At 25.9% G+C, this 25,175-nt stretch overlaps 3 protein-coding genes and 1 long non-coding RNA gene across 9 annotated transcripts; 2 read left to right on the plus strand and 2 right to left on the minus strand.

Moving 5' to 3' along the window:
- Window positions 1–958: 958 nt before the first annotated feature.
- LOC109814754 (calvin cycle protein CP12-2, chloroplastic) lies at window positions 959–1,540 on the plus strand. Its single transcript, XM_020379264.3, has one exon. The coding sequence runs from the start codon at window positions 1,012–1,014 to the stop codon at window positions 1,411–1,413; it is 402 nt and encodes a 133-aa protein (XP_020234853.1). The 5' UTR covers window positions 959–1,011; the 3' UTR covers window positions 1,414–1,540.
- A 5,033-nt stretch (window positions 1,541–6,573) lies between these two features.
- On the plus strand, window positions 6,574–13,663 carry LOC109814756 (uncharacterized). 6 transcript variants are annotated; one of them, XR_003805595.2, is made up of 4 exons: window positions 6,574–8,572; window positions 9,419–9,478; window positions 11,318–11,669; window positions 13,432–13,663. It is a non-coding gene; the product is annotated as an uncharacterized LOC109814756 (long non-coding RNA). The 6 variants fall into 6 exon arrangements; XR_002241090.3 differs by having other exon boundaries at window positions 6,577–8,572; window positions 11,336–11,669; XR_002241091.3 differs by having other exon boundaries at window positions 6,635–8,572; window positions 11,563–11,669.
- Window positions 13,664–18,653: 4,990 nt separating this feature from the next.
- LOC109814751 (bZIP transcription factor 53) lies at window positions 18,654–19,777 on the minus strand. The gene has a single exon (XM_020379259.3). The coding sequence runs from the start codon at window positions 19,291–19,293 to the stop codon at window positions 18,862–18,864; it is 432 nt and encodes a 143-aa protein (XP_020234848.1). The 5' UTR covers window positions 19,294–19,777; the 3' UTR covers window positions 18,654–18,861.
- Window positions 19,778–22,431: 2,654 nt separating this feature from the next.
- On the minus strand, window positions 22,432–22,788 carry LOC109814734 (bZIP transcription factor 53). The gene has a single exon (XM_020379232.1). It carries the CDS (start codon window positions 22,786–22,788, stop codon window positions 22,432–22,434), a length of 357 nt encoding a protein of 118 aa, XP_020234821.1.
- Window positions 22,789–25,175: the final 2,387 nt, after the last annotated feature.

Raw genomic sequence — 25,175 nt, forward strand, 5'->3', positions numbered from 1 at the left:
TTACCTTAGAAAAATCATATTTTTCATCTTCAAAACTTCTTTGTCACCATAAATGTAAGATGTAACGAAACATTAAAAGAAATATCATTGTCAACAATCAATTTAGACTCATCATACACTAATAATATTCTCACCAAAAACCATGACAATATCTTTCATAATAACAATGGTAACATGATCATCACTATTAATATTATTATTTAATTATTTTTGCTTGTTCTTGTTTTTTTTTTAACGATAATAATGTTTCATAACGAGTTTTTTTTTTTTTTTTACAACAATGATTGCATTTATCATCATATCCTTATCTTTATTTTTATTCTCTCGTATTTTTTGTAACCAAAACACTTAACTGTGAAAAAGATGCCCTTGAGTTTTCTTACGAACTTTTTCATTTGAAATAGTAGTTTTAACGCTACCCATAATCATAACAGTATTAGGAACAAAATTAATCAAAGGCACACACAAGTTTTCCCAAGAATCAGGAAAATCGATAAACAATCAAACAATCATAATCTCATTATCAAAAAATATGAATAAAAAAATCATCAAATCATCTTCACATAAATCTAAATTCCTATAGGAAAAAAATCTGAGCAGGAATAAAAGGAGCAAAATGGGGCTTATCTAGATTGCATCCCGACTTGAATCAATCACTACTGTCGAAAAAGGTAGAGATTCTTTCCACGGAAAATTGTCATTTAATTTTGATAACATGATAAAATAATTATAATAATTTTCATTTCAAAAGCATAGTATTGTATCACCGAAGTAAAGACTAAAGAGGTCCAGATATTTCAGCAATAATTTATCTGATTAAACTTTTTTATCGAAAAAGATAACTTGGGTGGCATAAAAATATCAAATTGTGGATTGTACGTGGAAGAGTATAATTGGCTAAAACCAGATAAGAAATATGTGTACACAAATCCTCCCCAGGCACAGCTATAATGTTTCCAAGCTTAGACCTCTTCAAAAAACCCTCAGTAGTGAGAACGGAGAGAAGAGAAAATGGCAACTACGACTGGTGTTAGTCTTTCAAGCCCCAGGGTTTTGTTTAAGGCATCGGTCTCGCCGCAAAGCGCGCATGCCATAAAGTTCTTCGCAGTTCCACTGGGTCAAGGGATGCAGCCTGTTATTATCCGGTCGGGTCGGGTCTCCACGATCCAACCCATTCGCGCTGTGCCGGAGAAGATATCGGAGAAGGTGGAGGAGAGCATAAAGAACGCGCAGGAAACTTGCGCCGGAGACCCCACTAGCGGCGAGTGCGTGGCGGCGTGGGACGAGGTGGAGGAGCTGAGCGCGGCGGCCAGCCACGCCAGGGACAAGCAAAAGGAGAAGGACTCCGACCCGCTTGAGAACTACTGCAAGGACAACCCGGAAACCATTGAGTGCAAAACCTTCGACGAGTGAGTCATAGTGCAAAAATGTTGCGTTACATGCCCAACACCTATGTATTAATGTTTCTTTAAGCATGATCCAATAACGCATGGTAACTTATGTTTAATCAAATCCAAATTATGCACTAGTTTTTTGTTTTCGTGTTTGGTTATGCTAAACAACATGCTATTGCTAGCTACATGAGATTGCATCAAATTGCATCTATAGATTCTGTACAGTTGCACCGTGATCACCGCACACGTTGACGTTTTGCTTGATGTGTTTTATATTCTTCAATTGTTTTGTAATGAAAGATTAGTATGTGCTAAATGTGAGGGTTTTCTTGTTGGCTTAAACATCACAGCTGTAACTTGCTGGTAATAAATTCGCTTCGTTTTGTAAATTACGCATAAATTATGACTTTGAACTTCAAGGAAAGAATTTTGATTGAGAACGGATATTCTCTTCATTTTATTTTATCTTTAAATTTCAAGTATTTTAGGATGAAAAATTTATTCAATCTAATTCAATTAATTTTGTTTTGCTATTTAATTGATTTTATTTTAATTTAAATTGTGTGATAAAAGTTGTTATGAGAAATTCCATTTACTTCCATATGAGTTCTATTGATCGAGAAGATTAGTTTATTACCGATTAATAATGTATTGTTAATTAGATTATGTTCGGACAAAAGTTTTTTTTTTTTTTTTAACTTTAATGCATATTTCTAAATTTTGTTTAAGTAATTGTTGACTTAAGCGCAATTTTTAGTAATTTGAAGGGATAAAATTGATGTTGAGAATGTATTAGAAAAATAACAAATTAAGACTTAAACAAAGAAAATAGGTGTTTTTGAGAATCAAAGATAAAAATCTAGAGTTGTGAGTTATTGTTACTTATTCCCAAATAAATTTCACAAACTCCAAACTCTTGCCACCAATTTTATTTCTAAGATTGTTAACAACTCCTGATTTAAGTAATTAATAGTTTTTGTTTTAGGAAAATCCCAAATTAATTGTACATAATTTATTCGTAAAATAAAACTTAAAAGTACAAAAGTCAATTAACAAACTAATTCATTTAAGAATTAAGAAAATTAATTTGAGCATGCAAATTTTCAGAATTCAATTATTTTAAAATTTTGTTAACCAAGAGAGTTTGGTCATGCATTTCAATGGTAAAGGCGTACTTCTTCAAATAGGATTGTTTCAAGGGAAAGCACGATCATGCATCTTAGTACTCATGGGCGTGGATGTCAGCATGGGTTTGCATCTTCAAGATTGGAACATGCTTCATCTTAGCACGGTTGTGCTCCAAACAAAGACAGTTGTGCATAACTATTTAACTTAATTTTCATCTTTTTAGCCTTGAATTGCAATTATTACTTCTTCTATATTTTTTTCCTATTTATTGCACACTTAATAAAAAAAATGGAATTTACTAAAGAATGTGATTACAAATAGGACAAAACAATTAAAAACATAGTAAAATACAACAATTTGGAGGTTTAATGAGTGACTTTAAAATTTAGAAAGATAAAAATTAAAGAAAAAATATTTTACATAAATGAAAATCAAAATTTGCTCTCATTTTATTATGACCAAAAATAATGTTTATAAAATTCAGAAGAAAGAAAAATAACTAAAAATTTATAGCAAAAAATAATAATCTAAGAGCTTGTTTAAAGGATAATATATTTATGTAACATTATTCTTAATTTAAGAAATATTTTATATATATTTTTCATATTTGAAATATAAGATAACATGATTATAATATCTTGCTATCTTTGTTTATTTTTTATGTATTAAATTTATAAAAGGGTAAATTATATTTTCAATCCCTCTAAAAAATTTAAAGCTTGGTTCTAGTTTTACAATTTTTTTTATCCTATTTAATTTAAAGATGCATTGCTTTTTTGGTTTTTAAAGTTATGTATATAATAATTTATGATAAATTATAGTATAAAAGTAAATTAAATAAAAATATAATATATCTATTTTAAATTTGTTAACATATTTTTTTCTTAATAAAACATGTTATTTTCTATTAAATGTTTAATACATTGTTTGTCTATAAATTTTTTAAAAAAATTATTAGGTTTTTAAAAAAAATGTAGTAGAGTCATTCACTTATTTATTTATTTATTTTTTGTAATTTAGTCTTTAAAATTAGGAATCTGTTCACATTTTGTGAAATGACATTTTTTTTTATATTTTTACATCTGCAAAATCACCTCAAATTATTATTTTATATATAATCATACATGTCTAATAGATTTAATCTACCTATAAAATTTAATCTACCTAGAATATTAAAAAACTTTAACAAGTGAAATTTAAAACTAAATACACATGAATGATTACATTGAATGGTAATTTAATATTGTTGTTCGTGTACAAGAAAATAAAAATATTATATCAAATTATGTATCCTAGATTATAACTAATCTTCAATTGTAGGGACTAAATTGTAAAAAGATGAAAGATCAAATTTTAATTTTTAAAAAGTTTAAGACCTAATTAAAAACTTTATAAAAAAAACATACACTAACTAATATAATAAGTCTTGACTAAATTATGTATCTATTTTTTATATTATAAATATTTACATTTCAAATATTTTATATATAAAGGTGTATATTTGTTGTATCATTCAAAGCCTATGAAATATCAGGATTGACCCTCAAATAGACTAAATTTATCAAAATTTATAATGTTTGAAAAGTATATGATGCATCGTTACGTAGATTCAAATTAATGTATAATATTTTTTTATGAATATATGTCGATTTAAATTAATGTAATAAAATATTAATTAGTCTTTAAATTATTTATAAAAATTGTAAACTTAATTCATTCATTAAGAAGTATTAATTTAACTGTTAAAAATTGTTGAAATTCAATATTAATCATAAGTAAAATAACTCAACAATGAGTTACTCTTTGAATACATGAATTTATTTCCAATATTATATATTAATTTAAATTTACATAATTAAGTATCATATACTTTTCAAAATCTTTAAAATGTGTTTGATTTATTCATTAACAACTATTATTTTAACAGTTGAAAATCATTAAAATTTAATATTAATAATGAGTTTTGAATGCAGTAAATAAAAAATGAGTTACTCTTATAAAAGTAAAAATGATTGAATCACATTAGTATAACTTTTATAATTATAACACCGTTCAACTTATATAAAAGTAATTTTTGTCAATCCAAACTTTAAATTTTAACTTTATATTTTCTTAAATACGTATGAAAGATTTTGTTAAAATTAAACGATAATAAAAAAATAATCATAATATTAATTTCATTGTTTTCGAAAGCTCATAATTTATTAACTAATGATTTGTTGGGGTACAACTTATTGTCTATCTACAAATAATATGTATTACTGTAATTGCAATTATTAGTTTAAATTACATATTATGCATTATAAGAATTATTGAATGATACACTATTTGAAAAATTGTGTTTAAAATACATTTAAATTTATATTCATATATATATATATATATATATATATATATATATATATATATAAATGATAGTTACATGTGTAAAAATGAAAATAATCCATGGAAATACACGGACATCTTACTTATTTTATTAATAAAAGACAGCATATTAAAATTAATTTCTCTGATATAGTTTGCGGTGATAAATTGCAATGCCGTTTAGGTATTCCTGATATATAGAGATCTTCTTTGAAATTATAAGAAACCAACTCAGTGTCCAATTTTCAATTGAATCATTTTCCTTCACCGTAGCATATTTCCAATTTTTTAGGTCTAGACTGATTAGGCTTTGATATGTATACAATTCAGTTCGGTGAGGCAGGACTTGGCCCACGATGGATTTCCAGCACATTATCATCATAAAGCAAAATTGATGTAGTGCAAAATTGACAGAGTCAACTATCACTGTTTTGGATAAATTTGGATACTTCTAGCATCTGAAACAGTATTTTAAAGAGATTTTATGTGTTAAACCAAAACGAATTTTATCATTTTTTTTTGGATTTAAATTGTAATTTTCTTTTATTTTAAACTACTAACTCATATATATATATATATATATATATATATATATATATATATATATATATATAATACAATAACCGCTTTAAAGATTTTCCTTTCATAAAAAGATTTATAAAAATTCTTTTAATTACTTATTCAATTTAATTTTTATTTATCATTTTTATCTATTAATTAAATATTATTATTTTCAAAAAAAAAAGTTAAAAAATAAAAATATTATGCTACAAGATAAATGATTTATCCAACCTTTGTTAGTTACGGTTTAACAAAAAATCTTAAGTGATTAACAAAATATTTACATGTTTATCTACTTAAAAATACTATCTTTACTTACTTAATAGATAAGATATTATTTTCTTCAAGTAATTAAATCTTTGACTAAATGATAAGAATTAAACAATTATTTAAAGATATTAGGTATTTAAATTCTAAATCTAAACTTCTCTCTAATTTAAGAGTTAAAATGTCTTTACAAATGTTTCCACCGTCGACGCTGAAGTATAAAGAATCGTCATTCTTTTCGTTAGAACACCTGCAAAAACATGTAATATCTATCCAATTACTTTATTTATTCTTCATCTCCTCAACTCACACAATTATCATATCCCAATTTTGCTCATTTTTTTTATAACGGGAAAATAAATAAATAAAGAATCATACTTTTTTTGCAAATTGAAAGAAAATTAGGGTTTCAATTATTTTCACACAAAAAAGAAAGAAGAAAACAATAAAGAAGAAGAATAATTTCTTTATCATAGAAAAGGCACTTTTGATCATCATCACAAAACTAATCTTGATGGTGCAATTCTCTATATCATCAATAATAATATGAAATTCACCCTATCACGAACGAACCTACATGAGACATCTTGTCCTGCTTTGTTCTTAATTGCTAAATCTTTATATGTTAAGTAATTTTTATTTTGATATTATGTATATAAAAAATTACGTTTAAATGTTATTTATTTGTATATAATATTTTATTTTTAAAATTTTTATTACAGAAATGTTAATAATTTTTCTTAATATTAATTTGATAAATCAAAGATACTGATTAACGTTTGTTAAATTTTAAGAAAATTAAATAAATATTTATTTTGTTTTTGTTCTACCTATATATACACTTTATTTTCCTTTTTGTTATATTTTAGGTGTAAAAGATAAATTAATATGTAACCCGATTTATTCTAATTTAGTATATTTTTAGGCTCTAAAAAAAAGTATATTTTTAGGAATTAATTAGTTAACTTTTTAATAATAAAAAAATGCAGTTAACAAAGATATCAATTTTATTATAAAATTAAAAAGATTCCTAGTGACATGTAAAACCAATGATTGATATTTGCAATCTTGATTCTTTGAAGAAAAAAAATGTTTAGATTAACTTTATGCAAATATAATTTCAATTATACGTTATTGAATTATTATTAAAAAAAAAAAAGCACATTTATATAAAATTTAATATTTATTTATTTTATAAATTGGTTCTCCCACCCCTTATGACCCGGCTCCCGTTGGCGAAAGCGCAACATCTTTATCCAATTCAGCGTGATGGGAGGAACCTGATGTTGGAGGCTCAGACACTTGGGATCGCTATTCAAATGCTTTGCGGTCGAAGCTTGTGAGTGCAGTGTTTGTTGATGGCGAGCTCATTGCGGCCATGCCAAAGGAACATGAGAAAGAGGATAAGGACGGTGACAAAGGTACAAGTAGGAGACTTGTCCTTATACAAAGATAAATAAATGGGTGAGTAGGTGAATCATTGATTCTTTTGTTAATGTCTTGTTACAAACTTGGCCTTAATTTGTCAATCGGATTTTAGGTTATCTTTGAAATTAGTTTCTTTCAATATCATTGTTGCTATATGAAAAAAAACATTTTATATGATGAAAACTCTACTTTTAGCAATGAATTTTTTTATAAATGTGTAAATTAAACCCAATTTTGTAACTTATTTTTTTTTTAAATGCTTAACCTAAAAAATTAATAATTCATCACATAGGTACTCAAATTAATAATTCTAATTAAGATGGGTATGTTACATTGTAGCTAATTTACCCTCATATGAACATGTTGAGTTTCATTAAATTAAGTATAACTTGGATTAGTTTGATTTTATTAAATATGTAAGACAAATTAGTGGATAAGAAAATATGATTACCACATGTAGCACAACTACAATATAATAAAATCAACCATAGGACACAACACGACTTTGATACAATATATAAATTTTATTTAACATTGACACAAAATTAAAAAAATTAAAATAGTAAAATATATAAGAGAATTAATGTTTTAAAAATGAGTTCTTATAAATATAATATACTCTATAGACTTACCGACTCTAACAAGAAAAAATAAATTTCATAACAGAATTTCTAACTCTACCAAGAAAACCAAAGAACGCACACACTAAATAAAAATTGAAAAAAGAAAAATGCCTAAATTATACCTAATTATGAAAATTGTCATTGACATTAATAAAATTTTCTCTGATTTTTTATTATTATTTAACAATAATATTGAGAGAAACTAATTTAAAAAATAATATGAATTTGAATCAAACATGTTATGGCCAAGTTTGGAAGGTAACAAGGCATTACCAAAAGAATCACTGACTCACTCTCTCATTTATTTTTCACTGTACAAGCACGAGTCCACTACCATACCTCTATCACCATCACTATCCTCTTCCTCGTGCTCCTTAGGCACCGTGACAATAAGCTCGCCATTGACAACCACCGTGCTCGCGAGCTCCGGCCGCCTGGATCTCGGCAACCGGAACCTTCACATGTAGAGTTCGAACTGATCCAGTGAGACCTCCATCGAGCCGCCGTCCCTCACCACGATCTTGATCGCCGATTCTATCGATCTCTGCCACGAAGTGGAAGCAGTCGAGGGCCTCCTCCACCGCCACGTCGGCATCGTAGCGGAAGGGAGCTCCGAGACGCGACTGAGTAGTGGACCTTCATGCTGTTGTCGTGGACCGACGCTGCAGGGGATTGCATCATAAAGAACGGTTCTTCTTCTTACTTTTTCTTTTCCTTTCTTTTTTGAGTGAAGATAATACAAACCGTAACCCTAATTTTCTTTCAATTTATATTCGTCACGACGATCGATTGTTTCGAATGGGAAAGGTTAGATTCTTTTTCTTTCTTTCTTTCTTTATTCGAATTTAAGATGTGGCAATTGTGTAAACCGAAGAGAAGAAGTTAAACAGATAAAGAAAGAAAAGGACGATTTGGATTTGATGTTATTGTGTTGCCCTTCTGCTTCTTTTGGTTTACTAATTTTGTCCCCTCAGTTATTAACAATTATTAATACAAAAAGGAAACTATCGAACAAAACTGAAACTTCTGGCTCAATTAGTTGACACCCTCTCCATTTTTTTTATTACTACAGTTTTAATGTATAAAATATATTAATATATAATTTAGGTTTAATATATATGTTGATATGAAATGTTGTTAAAATGGGCTCTTAAATTTTTTTTTTTTTTGTTATTAACATCTTAATTTTTCTAAAATTAATGATCAAATTGCTATTAACATCTCATATTCACTAAAATTGAAAGAAAAAAAATTAGGACATAATCAAATGATTTATATATTACTTAATGTATCATTTAGTTCAATCAATTTAAGTTGCTTTTTTTTTATCAGTTTAGATGAATCAAATTCAGAACAAGTTTGTCTATACTAGGCTTTTAATTAGTCCATCAATGTCACAATAAGCGGTTCATTCACAATAGCTATGAGAGTACTTTGCTTCACATATTTTTCAGAATCCAGGATCACGTTATCAAGAATAATCTCACCACACAATCATTGGAATATATATCTTTAAGATATATATACAACATTATATTTAAATTTATAGATAAGATTAATTACTTATAAATGAGACAACAAATATCATTTTAACTTAATTTTTACACTTATCCTAAAGTCTCTTCTAACTTGAACGTCGAAGTATTTTTGCAGGGATATTCACTATCATGAACATTGGAATACAAAGACCTCATCACACACCTATTAAATTTGGTAAGAACACTTAATATGAAAATTGCTTTGATGACATTTTAACTTTTGAAATGAAAATAATAATATTAATTAAAATAATTATGCACAAAAAATATAAAAACTATGTAACTTCTTTTAAAATTATGGGTTATCAAAATTGACCTAATTTAATTATGTAATGTGTTAGGCATAAATAAACTAAGCTAAATTCTTTATTTAGAAACTCAAAAAATAAAATTAATTTGACTTGATATGATAGGTCAAATAGGTTAAATTGAACCATGAAAAAAACTAATAAAAAATTTATCATAATTTAATTGGCTCAAGTTTTTTATTTATAAAATTATATAAATTTATGTTAAAGAAAAGGTAAAGTGGGTTAATTTTTCTTTTAAATATGGTTAATATAAATAAAAAAAATTGGTTCAACCTGCTTTTTTAACTTTGATCTATCATAACGTATAGTTTGAGTTAAACGACTCATTTTAACAATCCTTTTAAAAATGTAACTTTGTCCTTTAATGTAAGTTAATATTTCTATATATAATTTGCTATATATGTATATATGCATTATTATATAGGGTGATTCAATATTTTTCTTTTAAGTTACAAGGTAGAGAGGAACCTATTGCAAATGGATTTCACAAAATTATTATCTCACTCATGATGTTTTTTTTACACCATCTCAGTCAACATGTTTCGATATGACAACTATGTAATATTGTAATCAATGCGACTAGGTCTAAGTGGAAATGGTTTGCTTTTCCTAACATGATTAGATCAATCATTAAAAAAAAGCATGCCTGTATTGAGTGTCTACTGTATCTCAAATAGACATTAAAAAAAAAAAAGACATGTAGGAAAATAACTAATTAATAAATAACATGACAACTATCTATGGATCTGATTGTTCAATGTCTTTTCAAGTATTAATTTAGGATGACATTATATATTGATGAATCTTGTTGCTCAATGACATATGCCCTTTTGTTCCTTTTATTTTCTTGGGACATAATCTTATTTTTTTAGCAAATGGAAATTTTGGATTAATTTATACATTTTTTTTCAGAAAAATAAGGGACAGAATGATAGTAAAATAATTGAAACTAAAATATTGAAGACCTTTTTACTGTTACTTTTAATTTAATATTTAAATAATTATATTATTAATATGAAATATTTGTCGAATTCATAATTTTCTTTCATAAATCTAAATCTAAATGATTATATGTTATTTTAAATTTAATTAAGTTTTATTTTATTTATCTTTGACTTATAAGATGAACTAATTTTTATTTATTGTTTTAAAGTATAAATAGATATATTTTGACTCATTCAAATATATTTAAATAACATATATAATTATGATCAAAACAAATCCATATAAGTACAGGTAAATTTTTAAAACAAAGATATAACTTAGATATGATGATTAATTAATCCAAAAAGATGAATTTGGAACACTTATAGAAATATCTTGACATTATGAGAATTCTCTCATTTTTTTTTAAAGAAGTTATTATTATTATTATTTCTTAAAAGAGTAAAGGAGCTATTTTAGATTTGGCACCTTAATTATTAATTTGATAAATATATTTTACTATATTTAAAAGTTTATTAAATTTCTTTTTTTTAAATAAAAATTAGTATTATTATTAAAAAAAATGAAAAAGAAGTTAATTTAGGTGTGACACATTAATCTCACAAGTGTTTGGGACATCTTTAATATGATAACTTGTTATTCCTAATTCTTATCTAAAATAGATCATTATTATAACTATCATTGTTATTTAAGGTGTGCTTGTTATATTATAGCATTATAACATTATTATTTTATAATCTTGTTATTTGAATTGACAGTTGTTGTTCAAACTCTAGGGTTGGAAGACCCTGAGGGCACATTGATCTCTGGAAGGTTAGACCAGAGATAAGTGGAACCGATTCATGAAAGATATAGAAGGAAAATATTTTAAAGGAAGCTCATAACTCAATCTTAAGAACTCTATAGAGAAACTAGAGACAGGATTACTTATTTCTTTCTTTATTTCTTTCTCCCTTTCTTCATTTTTTTTCACTTGAACCCTTCCTTCTCTGCCATTGCTCAGTTGATCATAAAAGGTGAAGCAGTTCGAGCTCTAGGATTGGAAACTTTAAGCAAGTGGTGTGCAAAGTCGCTTCTCTTCTTCTCTTCCTTGCATATTTTCTCCAAGAGGTAAGGGAAGCTGTGTTTTGAATTCTTGAGTGCGTTGTGAGGTTGAAATGTTGAGCATGAGTTGATTCTTAAGTTGATAAGAGGATTGGATGATAAACATGATGAATTTGAGAGAGCTTTTGTGGCTTGAAGAGAAGTGGGAGAGATTGAGTTCATTCTTGACTTCTAATTGTTACATGTTGTTTTTGATGATGAAATCATGTTGTGTATGTTGTATAAATGTTGTTTATTGTGTTGCGTTTTGTGGGATTTGCTAATTTTCAAGAAATTGGGTTCTACACTACTGTAAAATCTGATATCGCATTAGACGTTGTTCTAAAAGAGAGATCTTTGTCTCATTCACACTGGGTGCAGGATTAATGCACCAGGCTTGAGAAGAGAGACTCTTCTCAGATTGAAATCACGTCAGGCGTGAAATGAGAAGCTTGTTTCTGCCTGGATTCACATTAGGTGCTAAAATGTGTGGCGTCGAACGTGAGTCAGGCAAAGAACCCTCTACCTGATCATGATCAAGGTCAGGCATGGGTGTTGCCATTCTAGGTGTGAGATTGTGGAGCACTCTTTGTCTCAATTACGTCGAGCGTGACTGGTGTGACGCTTCACATGAGTGAGACAAGAAACTCCCTACCTCACTACAAGAAATGTTACATGTAGTGACATACAAAAAGTGTCACTATAGGTACAATATATGTAGGTATATGTCTATTTGACATATAGTTACACACAATTTTAGTGTTGATTTTGAAAAAGATTTAACAACATATTTTGTGTGTCACTATAGTCTATACCCACACTTTTTTATAATATACCAACATATATTGTATTTATTGTGTGGGTAAAAGTAATTTTTAGTGACATGTATAGTGTCACTATAGGATGTATGTCACTATATGACAATTTTGTTGTAGTGCCTCAATAACATCGAGCGCCCAGTGAGTGGCATCAAGTGCAAATTGTATGATTGTTAAAGTTGTTTTACAGTTGATGAATGATGAATAAGTTGAATAAGTGGTATTGTAAGATGTTATGTGTTGATATGTAATAAGTTGAGTATGTTACAAAGTTGTAAGTTATTTTAGTTTCTTAAGCTAATTTATGATGTAGGATTTACTCAACTTACTACATATCAACACATATAACATCTTACAATACCACATAGAACTTAGAAGAGACAACTAAAAAATAACTTACCCGTTTAGAGGTGAACTTACTTACTGAAGGGTTTAGCAAGGTGCTCGAAGCACCACAACATATATCCACACAATGAGATATGAAGTTCGAAAACATCACATCTTTAACTCTCTTTTAGTTTCTTTGTATCATAACTAAGATATATATCTAACCCACATATCTATAATTTATCAACTTAACAACTTCATCATCTTTTATCATTCAACTTATTAGTTTTAACAACACACAACTAATACAACATATTAACTTACACAACATATACATCATACATCTTTACAACATTAACAATCTTGATAGGGTCAAGTCACTTAAATTGCTCACATTAAGATGTAGGAGATCTTTGTAGTAAATATGTGTAACAACACATTAGATGAGTAAATGTATGTATGTTGATGTGATGAACATGTTCTGAGATGTTAAGTTGTTATGATGGTGATGTTGTTCTGTTCAAAGTTGAATTATTCTATTATGATGATGTTTTATCAACTTTTATCTTGAATTCTTTTCACCAGCTTACCCTGTATTTTCCTTGTGGTTGAAACTGCGATGATCATACTTGGTATATGAGCAGGGCAGGATTAGCAGGATGATTGCATAATTGGAGGAGAATCACATTGGAGATGGCTACTTTTTGGTTGTAAACTACTCTTATGTAGTGAATTTTTCTATAGATATTGATCGACATTTATGTTTATTTTGCAATTGATACAATATTTTGTATATATTATGTATATATTGATATCATTTATTAGTTGTATTATAAACTTTAATTATAATGTATGTTGTTTAACCTTCTACTACAATGGTTGTTCAGTAACAAGTGTAGTGATATATCTGGTCGTTACATATACCTTTTATCATTGATTTAAATTTATTAAAAATCTCTCAATTATGAATAACAACTCTTTCTAATTTATAATATATGAAATTTGATTAATCAATATTCTTATTCTGTTAATTCATTTGTATCTTGTTAATTAGAAAGGTATCCCAAGATATATAAGATAGGAGGATAATATTTTATTCTTCTTTTTCCTTATGCTTGCACTTTGAATAACTCAATTTATTTTCTTTATTCCTATAAGTTACTACTATGACAATCATATCGTACAAGCTATCACTATCATAACTACCTAAATTCATTGTAATCATTACTACCTCGAGTTTGTCAAATACAATTTAGATTAAAATATTTTTAATACTTATTTCTTACTTATTTTATTTTTAAGTTTTTATATTTGTAAATGTTTATTATTTTAGTTTTCAGTATTTTTTTTTATTATGTTGTCTTGTTTGTATTAATATAATAAAGCATTTGATTTTATTTTTCCATGTCAATTTTATTAATTTTATTTTATTTATTCTAAATTAGGTTCATCGACATTTCATGATTTTTTTTACTTTCACTTGTGATATTAATTGTTGAGAAATTTTAAACCTTAAACATTTACTACATCAAACCTAAAAGAATGATATTAAAAAAAATTAAAAATGAAAACTAAAAAAATAAATATATATAAAAATATATAAATACATACATTATTGGTTGAAATATATTTTTAATTATTATAATTTGCTTTTTATTTTTATAATTTAAAATAAATATTTTTAATTCTTATATTTATCTTTATTAATGATTTTTAACTTCTATATTTTAATATATATCTTTTTAAGTATTTTTTTCAAAGTTTATCTACTAAAAAAAACTCTTTATTTTCAGCATAAAATAAACTCTAAATCTCTTCTAAACTTGCATATAAATCAACTTTACTAACACATAAATTGACTTTTTTACTCTTACCATTGATTATCGCAATCTCACTCTTTTTCGTTAGAACTACCATTACTATTTCCATCTTTTATGATAATAAATTTATTTATATAATCTATATTATTATACTTATCATGCTCCCTTATAATGTATTATTTTTTTTTAATTTATTTTGTTCTTTTATATTATCTATCCCATTCTTATCCGGATTATCAGAAAAACATTTTAGATTAGATTGACTCATGCTATATAATTGGTTTATTATCTCTTATTTTCAAAATAAAATAATTGCTTGTGATATGCATTCCCGCTTATGCTTATCTAAATAAATCCGCCATCCAACTCGTCATTGACACAAATTATTTTAGGAAGAAACTATAAGCTTAGTCGTGCAACACATTAATATCATCAAAGGTATATTTGACACTTCATACAAGTAATATAAGACCTTCCCTCTACGACATCTCCGGACTAGTCCTTTATAATAATTATGATGGAACCAGCTTCGAGTGAATTACTAAAATAGTCAAATTAAAAGTTTAGTTCTTCTAGCTTTTTGTTTTGTTTTAACCATTATATGAAAATCTTTGCATTGTAATCTTTACTTAAAATGCATCTGGATCAAAGAGTATAATTCAGTTTGTTAAGCAGTGGATGAGAGTCATTATAAATTTTTTAATACTGATCCAGTTTAATTCTCACATATAAAAAAAATGTATTTACATATTAGTTCCTACTTATAATAATATTTTATTTGATTTATATACTTAAAAAATGCTAAAAATTGTTTAAGTGAAAATAAAATGAAAATAAGAATTATAAGATAGTATAAATGGTGTGGAAAAAGACACAAGGTTTAAGTGATAAAGAAAAAGTGAGTTTAAATTTCTCTACTAATAAAATTTATCAATTTATTAATTATTAATATTTGTTGGTAAAAAAAATTAAAATGAAAATAGTATCGTCCAAGGGAACTAAACTTGTAATTTAACTTACGAAAATCATGTCACGAAGACAATAATTAGAAACAAACACAATAATTAGAAATTTGGAAACAAATAAATCATTGGAATGGGATTGAAATGACGGGTCTTGAAATCATGAGTAACTCAAGAAATTACCTTTCTATTTGAATGGGATTGAAATTGAGATCTCGATAAAACTCCGAATAATGCTACATATTTCACATGGTGTCCGATTAATTGAAAATTTAATATTTAATTAATAATATATTTATAATTAATCGAAATATTGTTAAAGTAATATTATTTAATGTCAATATTAATTAAGCTGAAATTAACATGTGATTCTGATGAGTGTAAGGGTATTTATGCTTTTTTTCACTTAAAAATAACTTTCGAGTTAAAGTTAAAAAAAAAATAGAAGTTATTTTTTAAAATTCATTTTTAGTTAAAAATTTATTTTAATTTATAAATTATTTGGTATTTTTCTTAAAAAATCAAATTTATATAAATAAGTTATTACATACAATAAAAAGTATATTTATAAAATAAAAATTATTATGTAAAATTATCTTAATAATAATAAAATAGAAAGAAATTGAAGAACAAAATATAGAAAGTTTAATTTTAAAATCTAAAATTTTCAAATACCAAAAATTATTTAATAAATTTAATTTAAATGGTGATTTAAAAATAATATAATTAATGTATAATATCAATTAAAGAAATTAAAATTATAATTATAAATAATAAAATATTTAATTAATCATATATTCTACAATATTTTTTTAAAATTAAACTTATTTGAGCAAAATTTAACAATATATAATCATATTAAAAATATTTTAAAGGTATTATAAATATCAAATCATTGGATAAAATAATAAAATGCAGAGATAATTTTCATTGTACTGGTATATTAATTAAAAGCTCGTAATTTAGTAATTACTAATAAAATAAAGGCCTAGTCAAATCTCTAATCCATGTTATTGTCCCAACAAGTTTTGGATAAGTCGTCTGATAATCCGCGACTTGCAATGGCAAAATTGTGGCCTGCATTTGTCCAAATGGACAGCGTTAATCTTCCCTAATTTAAGGTTGCTTAATTAATTATAAACAATAGTTGTATTTTATATTGAATTAGAAATCAAAAGTTGAAGATAAAAAAAAAATTATTTATGGAAGCAACCCTTAAAAACTAGAAAAAGAGATCTACTCATCTATCTTTAATTTTTTGAAGTGAGTAATTTAACACAGTTATTTAGTAGCATGGATATAGTTGTCCTAATTAAATTTTGGAATAAATCATTATTATGCTCTAAGCTTCATCATGTAATAAATGTTCTTGTATAATTTCTATAATAAAAAATATAAAGTATATAAATAGGAAAAATTATTTAATAAGAATTTCATAATAAATTATTATGAAATATTTGATGCGAGGAAAATGATTTAATTCATCAATTGTTATAAATAATCGATATATCAATTATATTGAAAGTTGTTACTTAAAGTGATTTGATAATTTATTAAGTATTTTTAATTATTTTTCATCAACAGAAATATTTTTAAAAAAATTCTTAATCTCTTATGTTTTTCAATCTATTTTTCATTCTTAAATTAAATTTCAAAGTAATCAATTCATTGGATAATATTTGCACCCATAAAATTTCACAATAAAAAGAAAAACGTGAAGTCTATAAATAAATAAAATACTATTAAAACTTATAGATTACTTGAATTATTACTTTTATTATTATTATTATTATTATTATTATTATTATTTATATATATATATATAGATAGATAATTTCATAAATTATTGAACAAAACAATTTCATGCCACTGTCCAGTTAAAATTCTTTCTAAATAAATCTTTCAAAATATGAATTGTTAAAGAAATATACAACCTTATCATATTCTCATGAAATTTAGAGAAATTTAATTACAACTATTACATTGTTTTACTTAGTCTCACAATCATTATCATTGTTTTTATATAAGATCTAATTATTCAATTCATTAAAAAAAATATAAAAATTAATTTAATTGATAATCATAATATAAGATCTAATTATTCAATTCATTAAAAAAATTAAAAAAAAATTTAATTGATAATCATAAATTTATCACACGTACGCACATATACTTAAATTACTCTTTTATTACTTTTTTTTAATTAATACTTATATATATCATATAACTAATTAAAATTCATATTTTATATTATTTGTCTCTTAATTAATATTTATATATTTTTTTAACTAATTAGAATATATATTTTCTAAAAAAAATTATAATTAATATATTTTACTAAATTAAGATCACACATTTTAATTAATTTTTTTAATATAAGCTAAATCTTATATATAAAAATAAATAAATAATTATTTAAGTTGAATCTTTTAGATAAACTAAAAGTAATAACATTTTATTTTTAGTATTTGTCGTTCCTTACTAAAAAAAATAAAAACTAAAATGTACAAAACATAATAAAAGATAAAAAATGACATGTCCAAACATTTAATAATTTTTTTAAAAAAATTCATAAAACTACAAAAACTAAAATAAAAGCAATTAAACCTTTAGAAAAATAATGCAAATTTTTTTACTAAATCAAGATATATGGAAGTTAAATTTATATGCATCACATTTCAACGGTGCGTGTTTGATTTTCATTTTCAAACGTAACTTTATTTTTTCTTCACGTTTATATATTCATTTACGAAGAAGCTAATATTTTTTTTTACTTCGTGATTTTTCACGTCCAGACTCCAACTCAAACACGCTCATAATTTCTTAAACAATTAAATTAAAAGCTTATTTACTGTTAGTATGAAAAATGTACATTATCAGCGTATTGTCACATAATAATACATAATAATAAAAACGTTTAATGAACAGCTCAATTTTTATATTTCCTTATTACAATTAACTCTTTATTAAAGTCTCTACACAACATACATGCGTAGCAATATTTTTCATTATCTTTTAGAAGACATAATTATAAATTATATTTTAAGAAAGAAATATGAAGAGTAGGATTAGATGCGCAAATGCTTAGGATAACCACGAACGATTACTTTCAAATGTAAAATAAAAACAGACAGCATTAGCAATGATTACAAGTCCCGAAAAGGGAAGCCGCCACTGCCAGCAATCAACACCCTGTACCTCAGGAATCCGATGCAGTGCGGACCACACGATTTGAACACAGACAGATAACACTAATACAGATAACCCTAATTAATTAACTAAAACAAAAGCATCAACGCAGAATCATGTTCGCGGTGGCCATAATCGGTTGCGTCGGGTGCGGAATCTGCCACGGCCGAAGCAGAGGATCTGGAATCTCAGGAATCTCAACGGATAAACCGCCGACCTCTTCAGCGATCTCAAGGATCGAGTTCAAGAAGCGCAATCGATCGGCCAGTTCCATCGTCTGAGCCCTCAGAATGCTGTTCGCAGCTTCGGTCTCAACGCATGCTTCTTCCTTGGCCTTTATGTTCTCCGCGAGCTTCTTGTTCGCGCCTCGCAATCCGCTAATCTCATCGGTCAGATCCTCCAACTGCTTCTGCTTCCTCATCCGCGAGCGGCGCGCGGATTCACGGTTCGACAGCATCCTCTTCCGCTTCCTCTCGTCGATTTGCGGATCTCCGCCTTCGGATCCGGAACTCGCAGAGCGTTGGATCGAAGCCATTTCCGAGAAGGAGATTTGATTTGAAAACAGAACGAAATGAAAGAGATACAAAAACTAACGGAAATAGGAGTTTCAGATCTAATTAATTACTGGAATAATAGAGATTAATTAACTAGGGAGATCTAATTAATGACGGAATCGAGAGGAAGTTCATGAGAAAACGTAGAACCAGTAGAGGAACACGACGGAGAAGGAGTGCAGCATACGGATTCGACGCATGGAGAAGGTGCGTGTCATAAAAATTCGGAAAACATTGCAGTTCCTATGCTTTCATCCCACACATGAAACTCAATGGGCTCGTGATTTGGGGCGGAGAACCCTAGATCTGAAACAGATCCGTTTCTAAGAGGCCTAATTTTCTGAAGCTGGACAATAAAAAATGGGGGAAAATAGTTTGGGTGGGGAGAGAAAAAAAGGGATGTGAGAAGGGGTATGGTAAAGAAGGTTATAAACGAAGGGGAGGTTAGCTTTTATAGAAAAAGAGAGAAGAAGGATTGTGAGGGAATGAATATTAAAAGGGAAATTTCAATCAATAATTTTGAGGGCGTGAAATGAAATGGCCGTGTCATTGCTGGCGTATGCAATGACGACACTTTTGTTCCACCACAAATCCTCCTATGACCTAACCTCTTCTCTTCCACGCGGTGGTTAAAAAATTATAAAAATTTAATTCAGAATCCAGTTTTTTTTTTTTTTTCTTCGGAACTGATACTGTAAGAATAAAACGGATCGAATTTAAGACCTTAAGAAGTTAAAGTATTGAGAACTTTTGATAAATAAAAAGTTTGGCAAGATAGAGAAAAAATATAATAGGTTTTAATTAAATAAAATTTAAAAATAAATAAGTCTTAATTTATTTTATTCAATTTTCAAACGATTTTATATTTTCTCATTTTTCTATTGATAAATTATCGAATTGGTTCTGTAAATAGTTTTTATCCATCAATTTATTTTTCATCAAATTATTCTATAAGTAGATAAAAATTTGCTAAGGACATTCCTATAATTAACATGTCACATTAAGGATGGGTTTGTTTGACATAAAAGAAAGAAACAAGAAAGAAATAGAATGGAAAAAATATAAAAGAGAGACATAAGTAATTAAAAATAGATAAAATAGAATAAATAAAAATTTGATTATTTGATCGAACAGAAATAAGTGATAAATAATATTATGTGTGTTTAATAAAATAAAAATAAATATATAAAAAAGATTAACAAAAAATAAAATAAATAAAGGGGGGGGGGGGAAGAATTAAATAGAAAACAAAAAATATTTTTTATTAATTAATTTTTTTCATTAATTAATTTTTTTATTCTAATCATTTAAAAAATTATATAAATGTTCGAATGAAACAATTTATATTTGAATGAAATTCGAATCATTCGAATGAAAATTGTATTCAAATATTTTCGAAAATGTAATCAAATAAAATTTAATTTATTCGAATAAATAAAAGACTTTTCGCATGAGTAACATAACATGTTATTTGATTATGTGTAAATATATTTTTAGTTTATACCGTTTACTTTTGTACTGATTTGTGAAGAAAAAAGAAGACATAAAACTCTCTTTTTTTTTTCTAACAAATTTTGCACCAAACAAAACTCTTATCTTTATTTTCTCGCTATTTCTCCTGTATCAAAGATAGCATAAGTGCATATCATAGTTACTAAAAAAAAACAGTAAATATAAGTCATCAAATATATTGTAATATTTATTTTTGCATATTTTCTTATTTTTTATAAATGTATTTTGGAGGTAATTATTATTATGACTGTCAAAATAGATTGGTTTGATCCGTTTAGATCGATCGATCTTAATTATTTTTTAGGTGATCAATTTTAATGTTTAGAATTTTATAATTCAACATGATTCTTCAGAGACTAGTGGGCTAGACAGACCAACCAACTAATTCACCTAATTTTAAAAAAATATATAATTTTAAATAAATTTTAAATCAAAATAAACTCTAATATAAAATAACATCTAATCTAAAATAAAAAATTATCAAATTAAGTGTCATATTAAATTTAATTTTAAAAAATATAATTTTAAATAATCCAAAAATAATAATAATTCTTGTCATTGGTGTAATAATCTATCAATATTAAATTCTATTGAACGTTTAAGTAAATAAATCTATAACAATTTCATGTTGTTTAATATCAACTTTATCTTCTTCTAGAAAAATGGTGCATTGAGTTGATATGGAAGATGTAAGTGGATTAGATGAATTATTAAGAATTTTTTTATCCAATCCTAATATAAGTCAAGTTAATATATGAATTAAAATTCATTTTGACAAATTTAATTATTACCTACAAACATATTTGTGAGTGAATTGAGAAATATTCATTTTTATTTAGGACAAATTTATTTATAATTAACATTACAAATATTCGTTAATTAGTTATCCACGTATTTATCTATGGTTAACTTCCTTCAAATAAATCTTGATAACTTTTCACAAATTTATGCATTAGTAACTTTTGTGACTAATTTACCGATCAATATATATATATATATGTGTGTGTGTGTGTGGACAATTATAGTATGAGTTAATCATCTATATATTGTCAGTGTAAAGTTTTTTTACACTGACAACCAATTATATCTTTTAATAGTGTCTTTTTTATTTTAATTTGATTAAATAAACAAATGACATGTCACTATTAAAAAATATGATTGGTTGTCAGTGTAAAATAACTTTATACTGACAGTGTATAGATAATTAACTCTTATAATATTTATTATGGAACAAATTTATCGATAATTATTGACAAATGAAAAAAAAACTTTCAATAATAATTATCTACAAGCTTATTATCAATAGATTTATGTTTGTCAAAATTTTGGGCTTCGTCCATGGATTTTTTCTGTCCATAATAGCTAAAATTCTTGTAGTGACATATATGTGTAATTGTTTTTTCAATATCAATTTTGTATATTGAAATTTTGTCATTGATAAATTATTATATTTTTTTTATGGTTGTCATTGATAAATTATTGTTTAAATTTGTAACAACATTCAATTAAATTACGAAAATCCACGAATAACAAGATAGAAAAAAAATGATTAACGCAAATTTGTTTGAAGAAAGCACAATAGGTTTTGTTGGGCGAGAAATCTACCACTACAAGGGCTTAATCCTTGAAATCTCAATAGAAAAATGATTGTTGTCTTTAACAACTTGAGTGATTGAGTTCAAAAAGCAGAGTCGATCAGCCAATTCCTTCGTTTGAGCCCTCAAGATGTTGTTAGCAGCTTCGCTCTCAATGTATGCTTCTTCCTTGGCCTTTATGCACTCACCCAGCTTCTTGTTCGCACCTTGCAATTTGTTGACTTCAATATTTAAATTCTCTAATTGTTTCTGCTTCCTCATTCGCGTTCGCTTCGCTGATTCACAATTCAACATTTTATTTGTTTTCTTCTCCTCCATTTGCGAATCTCTGTTATATCCCGAACTCGAGCAAGGTTGAATTGAAGCCATTTCACTTGTCACAATGAGTTCTCATGTAAGAAATATAACAAAATGAAAGGAAATTAACTAATACAAATAAAAGTTTAATTCATATGAATTCTTTTGTTACTTATAGACCATGCTATCATGACCCCATTAAGATTACCAAGGGTGGAGAAGTTAACCTACACCGTGCTACCATGTATGGTCAAGATCGTTTCGACTAATTTTAATTTTAATCATTTATTTAAATTAATGGTTAAGATTCATTCCTCACATGTCTCACTTTAGTCCCTTCACGCACTTAATTACATTATTTATTGATTTGAAAATTATAATTTGAAATTTAATTACAAAGATTGACTTTGTCATTTTTTATTTAATAATATTTAATTTTATGTTAAAATGTTGAAAATATGTAATCTCAACATAATAACAACAATAATTGGATTTTAGTAGAAATCAAAGTCAAGGTCAGTCATTTATTATTTACAAATTGAATTTTAATATAAAATTCAATATTCTTCATTTGTTAATTACTTATTGAATTTTAATACAAGAGTCAAGATTTTTCGTTTATTAATTACTCTTTCTATTGATCTTTATTTCAATGACAATACATGAATATCAGTTTTTAACAATTATTTTTAAATTTAACGTGAATTATTATATTGTTTTATCTTTTAATATCTAAGTACAATTGTTGAGTGACATAATATTGTTTTAACTTGACTAGTGATATGATGTTTAAGTTTTTATGATATTGTGTTAAATACTTGAATAATAAGAACCATTTATTACAAAATAATATTATTTAACTCAAAATAATTATCTCACATAAAAGATACATATATATACTTTAGGTTTAAATATGTTTCTAATCTCTTAAATTTAAGATAAATTTGTTTTTAATCTCTTAAATTTAAAATTATTTTTAGTCTCTAAATTTTTTAAAAATTTTATTTTAGTCTCTCAGATCACCAATAATATATCTAAAAGTGACAAATTATGATGGTTATACAATATCAATTAGATTTAATGCAATATTTTCACTAACAGTGACACCAATAAGTAGATTTTATATAATAATATTTGATAAATTTTTTAACAAAATTTGAATATAATAACTAAAATAATTTTTTGAAATTATAAGGATTAAAAACAATAATTTTAAATTTGAAGGACAAAAATAAATTTATCATAAATTTAAAGGACTATATTTTATACCAAAATAATAGTATACTTTATCCCAAAATAATAGTGTATTTTTTGCATATCAATTATTATTGTTTTATTTGTGTTCTGGTGTCATCTTGATAACTTATATGTCTATTTTTGCATGTAAAATATAAAAATGTATATTAAGATAAAATGCATTGTTAGAAGAAAAATAAAAGTTAATAAGTGAAATAAGATTTTTATAAAATTGATGATCAAGATAAATCTTTGATTTTATTTTTGAGTATGTAATCATAGTTTTAAAAATCGGACCGGTCATCAAATCGGTTAGGGTACTAGTTCAGTGGGTCAAAGGTTGAACCGGTGGGTCACAAATTGTACCGCATGACTCGGTTTTTATTAAAAAAAAATTTAAAAATATTTATATTAAATATATTTGATAAATTGTACTATTTTAAATTTATTTTATACCCGACCAATTACATGTCTAATATAATTACTGATTCTACTGTTCATGCTACCAGTTTCGAGTACAAGAAAAATAGCCATTGAAAAATTCTGACACTAAGCTTGACAAAGGGTGAGAATCGGTGAGAATGAAAAAAACATAGTAAAACTTTTAATCGATAAATAAGTGAAATTACATGAGAAATAAAAGTTAATTAATATTTTAAAATTATATTTTATTAAATTAATTTTTATGTAAAATAAAATAATATATAATACTATGATTTTATTTTTATATTTATTAACTTGTGTTGTTACATTTTTTTTATGTCCATAAGACATTATAATTATAATATATTGTAATATGAAAAGGAATTCATAATGAATAAAATGTGGATAGTTGAATATAATATCAAATGTGATAGTTGAATATATATGACTTCTTTTAAGTACCTATTATATCAACGTAATATATTATCGAATGAATATGATACATTTTGAGTACCTATAATATCATTCATGATGCAATATTTGTAACGATCCAATTGGTCACTACACCCGGCACAACACACTAGAAACATCACATAGAAAGGAACAAGTGTACACATATAGGGTCTAGAATATATACATATACATGATCCAAGTCTGGATAGAGTTAAAGTGTACAAAATACAACAACGACTACTACACTAAGTAGTTAAACATCAAAAGATCCTAGAAGATCAACTCCGTCTGCCAGCTATAGACTCACCATCAGCCACCAACCTATCCCTGCTCTGCTCACATACATA

Source organism: Cajanus cajan, chromosome 6, assembly GCF_000230855.2.
Source record: "Cajanus cajan strain Asha chromosome 6, NIPB_CcT2T_4, whole genome shotgun sequence".
NCBI classification, from domain to species: domain Eukaryota; kingdom Viridiplantae; phylum Streptophyta; class Magnoliopsida; order Fabales; family Fabaceae; genus Cajanus; species Cajanus cajan.

Bases quoted from the DNA above. Each gene is read 5' to 3' on its own strand.
- LOC109814754 (XM_020379264.3), top strand. From the start codon at position 1,012: ATGGCAACTACGACTGGTGTTAGTCTTTCAAGCCCCAGGGTTTTGTTT.
- LOC109814751 (XM_020379259.3), bottom strand. From the start codon at position 19,293: ATGGCTTCGATCCAACGCTCTGCGAGTTCCGGATCCGAAGGCGGAGAT.
- LOC109814734 (XM_020379232.1), bottom strand. From the start codon at position 22,788: ATGGCTTCAATTCAACCTTGCTCGAGTTCGGGATATAACAGAGATTCG.